At 43.1% G+C, this 12,484-nt stretch overlaps 1 protein-coding gene across 2 annotated transcripts in view; it reads left to right on the top strand.

Annotated features, from left to right (window-relative positions):
• Positions 1-12,484, top strand: part of DAAM1 (dishevelled associated activator of morphogenesis 1) — a 176,766-nt gene that overhangs the window by 157,600 nt on the left and 6,682 nt on the right. For both annotated transcript variants that reach the window (XM_049612660.1, XM_049612661.1), the window contains exons 19-23: positions 280-368; positions 1,238-1,406; positions 5,521-5,628; positions 7,531-7,591; positions 11,297-11,428. In XM_049612660.1, the coding sequence (XP_049468617.1) occupies positions 280-368; positions 1,238-1,406; positions 5,521-5,628; positions 7,531-7,591; positions 11,297-11,428 (559 nt within the window). The remainder of the gene's footprint in view (positions 1-279; positions 369-1,237; positions 1,407-5,520; positions 5,629-7,530; positions 7,592-11,296; positions 11,429-12,484) is intronic.

Genomic DNA, 12,484 nt, shown 5'->3' with positions numbered 1-12,484 from the left:
GCAGTTGCCTGACCTGGTTAGAGCTAAGGACCCTGCTGCCATTGCCCAAATACCTCCTGTTGGTCAGAGGGAAATGGGCTCTCCAGGCAAAGTGACCTCATTTCCTGTCCAGCAGGGGAATTGTGCAGGCTTGTGTGTGTGTGTGTGTGTGTGTGTGTGTGTGTGTGTGTGAGAGTGTTGGGGGGGTGGTGCTCTAAGGCACCTCCACTTCCATATCCATTAAGTGAACATAGATAATATATTAAGTAGATGTTCATTAGTCCATTCTTGCTCTTACAGCATCAATCATTACCAGCAAAGACTGCAATCGCTGTACTTCAAAAAGAAGTTTGCAGAGCGTGTGGCAGAAGTGAAACCTAAAGTAGAAGGTAAAGTCAGGCCTCCAGATTGAAAGTGATGTTCATCTTAAGTGCCCATTTGCAACTGCAACCCAAGTGCAGGTAGTAAACAGGATCCCTTGGGTGATTTTTTTTTTTTTTTTTTTTTTTTTTTTTTTTTGCTTAAAATCTTTTGAAATTGTGATGAGTAATTACTTAATGTCTGCCCTTGGCCCTGTGGCCCAGCCTGGGTTCTGGAGCCCACAGCACATCTCCCGAGCTCCTCTGTAGAATCAGGCTTTTAACATCCTGGATGTTGGTCAGAACGTATCTGACCGCTACTAGCATTAAACCTGTAGCCAGCTTTATTGCAATGGTGCCTTACTAGGTATTTCTAAGGGAAGATTTGAGGCTATTAAATTTTTAAGTGTTTGAAAAAATGGGCATCTGAAGAACACAGCCACAGAATGCAGGCTGGACTCAGGACCCTGCTCAAGCCCCAGTCCCTGAGGACACCTGCAAGCTATAACATGAAACACATTTGGCCAGTTTTTCTGTCAATAGAATTGATCAGTTATCCTCTCAGTCTTACTCATACCAGGCAAGAAAGTGTTTGCAGAGGAATGTGGGAAATGCAATCACTGTTTCATATATCCCTGCTTACAGTTGATGAGCCAGTCAAGAAAAGGACTAAGAAAGGATAGGCTGGTGCGGCTGTGGGTCTCTTGAGCAACGTGAGCTGGCTCTCCCTGTCCCCTTGCTCTTTGCTTCTAGGTTAGGTGTTTTGTAAGTGCTCCCTGGTAGTCTAGTGACCCAGGCTTACATCGTCCGTGTCTGCTCCCAGGTGTGTGGATTTAGGCTGGGTGTCCCTGGAAAGTCCTGGTGGTAGTAGTTGTGTTCATGTGTGCTTTGTTTTGAAGCAATTCGTTCTGGCTCAGAAGAGGTGTTTAGGAGCAACGCCCTGAAGCAGTTGCTAGAAGTGGTTTTGGCATTTGGAAATTACATGAACAAAGGCCAAAGAGGCAATGCGTATGGATTCAAGATATCCAGCCTAAACAAGATTGCTGACACAAAATCTAGTATTGACAAGTAAGTATGGTATCTTCCAACACTTGGAGGATCCAGGAGCTTAGGTCAGGACCCCTCTGGGCCTCCTGGGCCTCCCTGATCCTGCAGCCTCTGGTTTGCTGGTCTCCTGCTCATGCTCTTTCCTTCTCTTCAAGAGAGAAGTGACCTCTCTTCTCTCACAGTTATAAATATCCCTAAATTCCCATTGGGCCAATTATCCTTCATCCATTTTCAGTCCCCAGGGATATCAGCTAGTCTAAGTTTTAGGGTTTTCTTGGGTAAACTTTTTGTTATAGTATAATACACTAAGAACAAGTCCACCGGTCTTAAATTTCACAAATTGGACACCTCTGTATAACTAGTCCCCAGAACAAGAAACAGAATGTGACCCACATGCTGCTGGTCTCCTCATGACCTCTCCCAGTCACAACCCCTCCACAGAGAACTGTGTTCTAGGGGAAAATAGAAAACTGACAGCCGATGATGGGAAGCTTGTTGGGCTTTTAGGGTATGTCTTCCTTTATACATTGACGCTAGTGGCTATAAAAACTGATGGGGTCTAAGTGCATTTTGGCTGTTGGTATTAAGCCGCTGCTCCCGAGACTCCTCAGAATGCTTCCTAGAAAGTGTAAAAGTGAACAGATTCTTGTTAGAAACACTGAGAGGTGGAAATGCTCTGGTGTCATTAACAGAATCATTAGGCATAGTAACACCAGTTTCCCTGAGAGCCCTGTTTCTCTAAGGTTCTTACAACTTGCCCAATTGTCTCTAAGGCAAACTTCTCTGCATCCAAATTCTTTTTAAAAATAGGCTGTTCATCCTAATTATTCCTAACTAGCAAGGGCTTTTTACTCTATATTTTCTATAAGGTTAGTGATGCATAGCATTATGGCAACCCTGAATCCATCCTATAAAGAAATAAGCAGGGTGGGGGAGCCTGGGTGGCTCAGTCGGTTAAACATCTGTCTCTGGGTTTTGGCTCAGGTCATGATCTCATGGTTCTTGAGTTTGGCCCTGCTTCAGGCTCTGTGATGGCAGCATGAAGCCTGCTTTGGGGATTCTTTTTCTTCCTCTCTCTGCGCACCGCCCCCTCACCCCCTCCACTCACACTTGCTCTCTTTCAAATAAATAAACTTTAAAAAAAGAAATAAGCAGTGAGTGTGTTAAGTTGTAGGGCTAAACCTTATTTTTTGCATCATGTAGAGATAGATTAACAAAGGCCAGCTGTTCTATCACCACCTTATTTTTAATGTGAGCACTTGATCCTTCCAGAGCACTTTCATATTTGATTGTGTGAAGTGCACGGGCCAAGTGCTACATTGCCTACTGTCAGATAAAGAAACTGAGGCAATGTCAAGTGGCTCATTTAGTCTGCCTAAGATCACAAGCAAGGTATTTGGTCTCACAGGTATTTGACACCTGTCCTATTGTCCCCACCTCTACTCTAACAACAGATGGATCTTATTTGTAGGTTGTAGTAGGTAACTGCAACATCTCACCTGCACATAAGCAGCAGTCACCTTTTTCCTTTTTTCTTTTTTTTATTTTTTTAACTATTTTTATTTTTTTTTTATTTTAGAGAGTCCATGCAAGCAGTGGGGTGGTGAGGGGAAGAGAGGGAGAGGGAGGAAGGGAGGGAGCAAATCGTAAGCAGGCTCAGTGCAAAGCCCAACATGGGGCTCGATCCCACAACCCTTGGGATCATGACCTGAACCAAACTGTAGAATCGGATGCTTCCCTGACTGAGCCACCCAGGCACCCAAGAGCAGTCACCTTTTTTGAGGAAGGGTGTTCTCTTCAACTGGGCTTGTAAGTTGGAGAGGAAAGAGACCTTTACTACCATTTAGGTCTTCTCTCTCTCTCTCCCCCCCACCCTCCCCTAATACCTTCTGCCATTACCTATCAGCCATTACTGATAACCTGGCACTTACTATGTGATTATCTGCTTATCGAAGTTACTACAGAATTTATCTAATACACAAGCCTTTTCAAAACAATAAATTAAAAATATTTCTGTTCTTTTCTTCCCTCTTCTTCCTGTGAATATTTGGTCCCTGGAAATAGTACCAGTGTCTTCTAAACCCATAGTGCCTAAGCACAGTGCCTTGTTTATAAGCAGTCACTCATTGGGGAGCCTGGGTGGCTCAGTCGGTTAAGCGTCCGACTTCAGCTCAGGTCACGATCTCGCGGTCCGTGAGTTCGAGCCCCGCGTCAGGCTCTGGGCTGATGGCTCAGAGCCTGGAGCCTGTTTCCGATTCTGTGTCTCCCTCTCTCTCTGCCCCTCCCCCGTTCATGCTCTGTCTCTCTCTGTCTCAAAAATAAATAAATGTTAAAAAAAAAAAATTTTATAAGCAGTCACTCATTAAATGTCAGTTGAATCTTATCAAACTGCACAAGGGTGGGACAGTGCGCATGAGGGACACATTTACTCTGCATTAAAGGCTTGTTTCCAGTTATACCAGCGAAAAATCAAATGTGTGGCTGTTGTTTTCATTCTTTAAGAACTTACATTCAGTCGAATTAGGTGTTACTTGGACAGCACACAAATGTGAGTGCTCTGATCTAGGTTGAAGTCTTTCTACATGAAGAAAAGTATATATGGTTAATTAAGTTCCCTCCAAATCACAAAGCATCTCTGTGAAACAGTGAAGAGAAATGGCTCCGCTCTGTCTCGTGACAGTCGCTGGGATTTTACTTCCTCACGCAGCAGGCACATGGGCTGATGCTCAGCTTCTGGGAGCAGCAGAATTGAAGTGGAAGGATAACAGCTCAGTGTCTGCAAAGGAAATGGCCGGAATATTAGCCACCGATTTACTTTGCTGAGCTATTGTTTTCTAATTATTTCTTGAGAGCAAGAAAAATAGAAAAAAAATTTTTTGCACGTGTGGGTCAGTTGACTCCGAGGAATGGGATTGCCTTGGCATCTATGAAGATGCAAGGGTAACCAGAAGTGGAAAGCATTTCGTTGTTGTTGGAAAGGAAATGGTTTGACAACTCTGCTTCATGGTAGTTGGGGGTGGATGGGACTGTTGGGATGTAGCATCGTGAGTTAACAAATTGCCTACAAATTACGGACATGTTTTTAAAGAATTACATTTGTGTCCTCCTGATTATGGTAACCTTCAGTAGACTAGTGGTTCTTGATCCTGGCTCTTAGAATTACCAGGGAGTTTTTAAAAATACCCATGCCTGGCCCCACCTCATTCCAGTGAAATGAATCTCAGGTTGGCCCAGGCATCCAGGGCCCAGGTGACTGTAATGTGCATTGGAGTCAGGGACAACAGGACCAGACTGCTACAGCTTTGCCTGACAGACAGTGTTATCAGACATCCACTTTTTCAACCCAGGTCAGTCAGGGTTCAGTGCTGTCACCACCAAAGAGGGAGCTGGGTTGTATAGTTAGGAGCTCAAGTGTTGCTAAAATTAGGAAATGGATTTTTGGCTGCAAAGATGTCATAGCCATGATGGCACAGTCCTGGTCCACTTCCAGGACCAGCCCTAAAGCAGGAGGCCTTCTAACTTCCTGAATGTCCTTTGCTGCAACAGCAAAACAATCGAGTCAGAAGGGAAAAAAGCTAACAAAGTGAGTCAGAGGATTGGGGGGTGGGAGGGCAGAGGGAGGGAGTTATTGAAGAGTTGAAAAAGCTTAAATGAGAATTATCAATAAATTCTTATCAGTGAGTTGCTGCTCTGTACTTTGAGATTTGAAAAATAGCTATCCTTTTCAGTGAATTAAACATCCCTCCATCCCCACCCCGGCTGGCCCCATCCCGTTGTCATGAACCTCGGGCACACCTTGTCTTTGGGAGGATGCGCTGTGAAGCTATGTCCCCACTGGCAGTGGTTCCAATTCATTTCTGTCATCCAGATTTTGAAGGATGTTTGTTATGAGCCAAAGTAGTAATTCTTATCCCCTTCCCTTTTAGAAGAGATATGCTTCCTTTCATCATAAGTTACGTAAATCCTGTGTAGGCCCTCCCCTTATCCCCTTCTCTTGAGAATCCCTGCCTTAAAGGAATCTCCAAATTTTAAAATGAATGCAGGAGTATAGCATTCTTGCAGGTTCAGCCACTTGGACATGCAAATCATATGCAGATATTAACCATGTTTAATACTTTTTCTTCCTCTATTGTAGGAATATTACACTTCTGCACTATCTCATAACCATTGTGGAAAATAAATACCCCAAGGTCCTCAATCTAAATGAAGAACTGCGGGACATTCCTCAAGCAGCAAAAGTAAAGTAAGTACTTACCCGTGAATTGTTTTAGTCTTTTAAATCACTTGGACTGTGCTTCAGCCATTGAGGTGGTCAGCTGGCATCGCGTGAAGAGGGTCCTTCTGTTTGCTTTCCCCTGAGTAGCATATGAAGTAAAGTTTGAATCCTACCCAAGTCACTGAAATACGTTACATACTTTTGAATATATATGTATATATATGAATACACACACACACACACACGCATACATGTTTTGTATTTCCTTTGGATTATTCCTGCATGCAATTTTTAACTGCCAGGAAACCCAATTTTCTGGGTTATTAAGAGTATAAGAAAGGAATACAGTTTCACTAGTACTTTTAAAAGGTAGTTCTGTTACATACAGGTAGGAGCACTCTTAGTTAATGAGGAAACATGGCTAAGCAAATAGAACGTAAATGTCAGGGCGTTGCTAGTAATTTTCACATGTGCACACACTCTCAGAAACCAAGGCAGCCTTTTAATGGAAAGCAGTCTTTATGCAAATGAAGAAACTAAAAATAAAATGGAAAGTTGCCAAACTTTCACCACAGACTTCACACCACTTTTCAGAGACTGAAGAGCAGGCAGTTTTCCTTGTTGTTCTTCCCTCCTGCTTTTGGCCCTTTAAAAAAAAAAATAAATGCACAGGGGCGCCTGGGTGGCTCAGGCGGTTAAGCATCCAACTCTTGACTCCGGCTCAGGTCATGATCTCGCAGTTCATGGGTTTGAGCCCCACGTCAGGCTCTATGCTGAGAGCACAGAGCCTGCTTCGGATTCTTTCTCTCCTTCTCTCTCTCTGCCCCTCCCCTGCTTGTGCTCTCTCTCTCTGTCTCTGTCTCTCTCTCTCTCTCTCTCTCTCTCAAAATAAATGTACTTAAAAGAATTAAAAAAAAAATAGGCGTGCCTGGTGGCTCAGTCGGTTAAGTGTGCGACTTCAGCTCAGGTCATGATCTCGCGGTTTATGGGTTTGATACCTGCATGGTGCTCTGTGCTGACAACTCAGAGCCTGGAGCTGCTTTGGATTTTGTGCCTCCCTCTCTCTGTCCCCTCATGCTTATGCTCGCTCTCTCTCTCTCTCTCTCAAAAATAAACATAAAAAATTTTAATAAATAAAAAGAATTTAAAAATAAATGTGTGTGTGTATTTAAAACTATCTTTTGCAGTGAATTTGAAAAGTATGATGAAGAGTAGGTTAATTTTTTTCCCTCTTTTTGTAGACTTTGGTAGAAATGTGAGACATGAAATTAAAATGTTAAAGTAAATGACATTTTGGTGAATTTGCTAACATCTGAATTATCCACAAGATTTATGTTATAATCTCAGATCTAAAAGCCTTCAGATAGAAAGTTATATGGGAGAAATCCAGGAAACTTTCTCTATAAAAAGAGACAATGAGATCTAGTTAGTACAACTTGAAGAAATACCATTGTTGATTGAAATTTAAGCCATCACCTTGTAATACTCACATCACCAGAGCTTCAGTGAAAAGCAGTGCCCTAATTATGAAGAATACAATGTGAGCATGATTGTGGATAAGGCGGTTTCTTTTACTTGTTCGAAAGGAGCTACGTATGGCAAACTATTTATTTCTACATGTGATAATTGGCTTAAGTGAGATTTTTGTGAAATTGAAACATGAATTATTTTTGTAGAGATGACAGGCATTTCTGCTCTTTTTAATCTATAAAATGTACCTACTGGCTGAGGAAAACAAAAACCATAGGTCCACGTTTAAATGGCTTAAGTTTAAAATTTTATCTTTCTGTGAGATCTGAGCATGGAAGGGAATTTTGAACATTGAAAATACACTAGGGTGGACTTCCAAGCGTGAGATATGTGAACCCATTATGTATTTAATACATACAAGTCGCATGTTGGTTACTAAAATGTTGCTATTTACAACAGCATGACTGAGCTGGACAAAGAAATAAGTACCTTGAGAAGTGGCTTGAAAGCCGTAGAGATGGTAAGTACGTGTTTCTTCTTCTGATTCCCAGTCTCGCCGCTGCTGCGAGTGCTGATGATATCCAGCATGGTGGTCTGCCCAGGATAAACATTTACTGATTAAAAAAAGAAAAAGGAAAACAGCAGCAACAAGGAAGCAAAGGCTGGCTGTGTTACCCTGGCAACTCAGCTGCAGGATGTCCTGGGGTGTCACCGGAGCAGGAACTGGGAAGCTAGGGTCACACTGATTTCCCACCTGTAAGGCAGGACTCATTAAAGTGGGTTTGGCCAGATAAGGATACCCTCAGTGTCCATGTTCTGTTAACAAGTGATGTTCAGAAAATGGGTGATGGGCATTGAGGAGGGCTCTTGTTGGGATGAGCACTGGGTGTTTGTATGTAAGCAATGAATCATGGGAATCTACCCCCAAAACCAAGAGCACACTGTATACACTATATGTTAGCCAACTTGACAATAAATTGTATTTAAAAAAAAAAAAAAAAAAAAAAAGAATAAGGAAAGGAGGCATCAAAGGGAGGGAAGAAGTTAATGGTCATTTTTGCAGACTACCACACTATAACAAAAGCCTTGAAAATGTGTGTCACTATAAAACCAGTGATCGTATTTGTAAGGATTGTTCTGAGCATGTGATTAAAGACATGCCAAAGGAAAACAAAACAAAAACAAGTGAGTGATGTTCACTCTCAGTAGAGCAGTGGAACACCTCTCTTGTGTTGAAGTTGGTCTTTTGGGGAGTATTTATTGAGTAGACACTTGGGCGTACGGTCCGTTTTCTAGGCAAGGGGTCACGATGATTCCGACTCCTTCCCTCCGGGTGTTGAAATGGCCAAGAGCAGTGAGTCCAGCTAACGTTCACAGTTACTCAGCCTGGCCACGTCCAGATAAGCACAGTGGTTACAAAAATGCCTTGAGGAAGAAGGGTGGACTTGGCTAGTCCAAAACTTGTGGAATGACTGGCATTGATTAGAGGAAGGTTCTCTTCTGGAAGAGATGAACTTCGAGCTGTGGCTTAGAAGGAGGGTGGCGTAGGAGCGCCTGAGTGGTTCATTCGGTTATGCTGCCAGCTCTTGATTTCTGCTCAGGTCATGATATCACAGCTCATGAGTTCAAGCCCCGCACTGGGCTTTGTGCTGACGGCACAGAGATTGCTTGGGATTCTGTCTCTCTCTCTCTCTCTCTCTATTTCTCCCTCAAAACAAATTTAAAAAATTTTTTTTAATTCTAAAAAAAGGAGGGTGGGGTAAACTTAGTTACATAGGAGTGAGGTTGTCCCTGGTGTGCAAAACTACCTGGGCCGAGCCTCCGTGGAAGGAAAGCAGGCCACCCTGCTGGAGGCAGAGGAGTGGGTGCACTTAAACATGACTGTGTGGGCAGAATGCCACATGGATACCACACAGCACTGCCACCAGTGAGGAGGGGCCGGTCAGGACAAGAAACCTGCTTAGGAGAGTGATCCTCACTCCGGTCTGGTACTTGACAAAGGAGACTGTTCTTCAGGCAGCTTAGCAAGGTGGCCCCTCTCTTAAGTATCTTTCAAGTCGTGTATCAGTAATGCCATGAAGAACCTCCTTCCTTTCTCCTGCCATAGAAAGCAGTTGACTTCATGGAAGACATAGCTCTAATAAAAGTTAAAGTCACAATAGCTAATCTTTTCCTGTTTTTTATAAATCAGAAGCTTGTAAGGCTCCCCCCGCCCCCTTTGTGGCGGGGCATGGGGAGGATGCTCTTTCAAAAGGAAAGGGAGATGAACTGAATGAAATATTTCTGCCAACCCCAATGGGTCAAGACACTGAGTGAGTGAGTAGGATGGTCCTCCTCAGATTTCAGAGGCCCAACAGGCTCAGGGCAGTTTGGGATGAGGCTTTTTTTTTTTTTTTTTTTTTACAGCCTTCGTTCTCATTTCCTCCCGGTGGAAGTCTTTCTTGAGACTAGTGTGGCAGTGATGACACAGCCCTAAAGCCTGATAATGGATCCTCTGACCTTTGCATCTAAACTAGCTCAGAGCAAGACATGAAGGGGGGAGGGGGGTCCAAGGAGGTTTTGTGTTTGGGGTTTATTAAAGGTGGTTTTGCTTGAATCTGTCCAGCACCTGGGTCATGTACACTAACACACTTCTCGTAGGAAAGGGACTACAGGAGCCTTCCCCTCCCCCTGGCAGCATGCATGTCAAGATGTAGCCCTGGAAGGAAATATTGGGAGGCAGACCTTGGCCTATCTAAATATTCATGTATCCCAGTTGTGATTTACACAATTCAGTTATACTGCTTGAAGATAGCAAAGTTGGAATTCATCATCTGCCTTTGAATGAAAGAGAATAATACGTTTATGAAATACTTTCAAATTACTCTCCTATCTCTGTACCTCACATACATACATGTTCACTTGCAAGGCCAAAGTCCTAGAATCGTGGCAGTTTATTCCAATCAAAGCAAGTTCCATACTTTCTAAATTTCTACTTGTTATTTCCTTGATTCTCACGGTGATATGGATATTGCTTGCCTTTTGTCAAAGAAGGAACTGAGGCCGAGGCCACTTGTCATGGACAAGAACCAAATCCGTGGTGGAGCTGAATCAGAACCATAGCCTGTGACTTCTCCACTCCTGCTTGGTAGTACCTCCACCAAAGCACGTATAGAAATAGAACCAGATTAAGTCATTGGTAGGCAAGATGGTTGTTACTGAGACTGTGCAGAGTCAGACAGATCTGACCTCAAATTCTGGCTCTATCGTGTTTCAGCTACTAGACTCTGAGCCAAGAATTTAATCCCTCTACACCTGAATTTATGTGTCTGTACAATTAGAATAATAATCCCTCACTCATAGAGGGTGAGATAAAGAAAGTGCATCTGGCAATGGTTGAAATTAATTACGAAAATTAGATTTGAATAATCTGTATGTTCATCACCCTGGTAATGGAGAATATGGATAACTAACAAGGCACTAATACTCCTGCCTGCCTGTTCACAAAAACGAAATGGTGTAGACAAGAATAAAAATGGGAGACAATTATGGTGCCAAACATGACACTTGAAATCCCACTGACCCAGATATCATCACGTAGCCTCAATATAGCCAGAGGGAAAGAAGGAAAAACCAAGCAGCCAGAATTCTGAGCACAGAGTATCAACAGATTAAATTCTCTTGCTTTCAGTCACACACCCTTTGAATCTAATTTGCTGTTTATTTAATTTCTGTTAATTGTATCCCAGTGCTAATCTGCTTATATCCTAAAGCTGGGGTAAGAAATCTCAGGGGCACCTGGGTGGCTCAGTCAATTGAGCATCTAACTCTTGGTATCTCAGCTCAGGTCATGATGCCAGGGTCATGGGATTGAGTGTTGCATCGGGCTTCACACTAAGTGTGGAGCCTGCTTAAGATTCTCCCTCCCTCCCCCGCCCTGCACCCCCTCCGCTTGTGCTCTCTCTCTAAAATTAAAAAAAAAAAAATCACACCAATAAAGGGCTCCAACGATTGGTACATTGCAGTTTGCAAATATATGCGCGCACAGGGGCACGGCTTGGGCATGGCTCAGGCATTGTGGGCAGAGGGGCAGAGGGAGCTAGGGCATCACAAAATGGTTTGGAGTAGGTTCCGATGTGTTCACCATTCAGACTTACTACATTTGAGGCATATGGAAAATTAGACAAGGTGTGTGTGCATCTGCGTTTGAAGCCCACCTTGACATTATCCATTTCCTGTGTTGAAGGAGCTGGAATATCAAAAGTCTCAGCCCCCACAACCCGGAGATAAGTTTGTGTCTGTTGTCAGCCAGTTCATCACAGTAGCCAGCTTCAGCTTCTCTGATGTCGAAGACCTTCTAGCAGAAGCTAAAGACCTGGTAAGTTTCCCGTTGCATACCGAGTGTTGTTTGACAGGGCTGACACTTCCAGGTATTCTGTATTTTCATATCTCGGACTGTGATCATTTGGAACACACCCCTTTTTGTCTAACCTATGTTGCCCTTAGGTTAGCAAGACCTCAAAGTATCTGGATGGTATAAAACCACAAAATATTCTGCAGTTTTCTCTTGGTTGATATTCGGGTGAAGTACCTGTCTCTGGAAACCAGAAAAGAGTCGATTATGAAAACCAGAGGCCAGGTAAAGTGTGAGATCAGGTGTGACCAAGGCCAAGTGTCTTAGTAGCTGTAAGTTATATGCTCTCCTGAGATAGAGACTTGAGGCAGGATATTCCCTCTTGAACTCTCCAGCAGACCTTATTAAAGGAGATACACTTTAATTCACAGCCTCATTACAAGAGGCATACGTTTTAATAATACGGTGCTTTTTATGAGTTTTGCTATTTAAAATGCTGTTTGCCTCTAAAAGAAAAGTTTTCGTTGGCTAATAACCAAGACCTCAACTCCTCGTTATTTCCTCTTCCAAAATACATACCCATTTATATACATGTGCACATTGTCTCATTTTTCTCTCACCCCCCCCCTTTCTCATAGTTAAATAAATCATATCAGGCCCCTATGCCACCCTGTTGAGTTCTTCCTCAGTGCTCATCTCTCAGTTGCCGTAATACTCTTTTGCTTTAACTTGATCTTACCTTTGAAACTTGAGTAATGGATGTCATTCCCTGTAGCCACCTGTTTAGTAATAGATATAGATGATTGTTTATGTAAAGTGCACACACAACTGCTTAAAGTTCGGAAGAAGATCATATTAGGATACATTAGCTAGTCTCAACAGTAAACCTGACCTCCAACATTATTAGATAAATGGAAAGAGAATATATGTTCAGATGACTGCTGTTAAAAGTCCCATGACTGATGCCAGCAACCTCCACTGTGATAGTCCCCACCCATGTCTTATGTGTGCCTCCTGTACAGGAGGGAAGGGACCCTTCCCCGTCCCCCACTCCAAACCAGGCAGTACAGAGTCTACTTC

This window comes from Panthera uncia, assembly GCF_023721935.1.
Source record: "Panthera uncia isolate 11264 chromosome B3 unlocalized genomic scaffold, Puncia_PCG_1.0 HiC_scaffold_1, whole genome shotgun sequence".
NCBI classification, from domain to species: Eukaryota; Metazoa; Chordata; class Mammalia; order Carnivora; family Felidae; genus Panthera; species Panthera uncia.
This window is presented reverse-complemented; position numbering and strand designations above follow the sequence as displayed.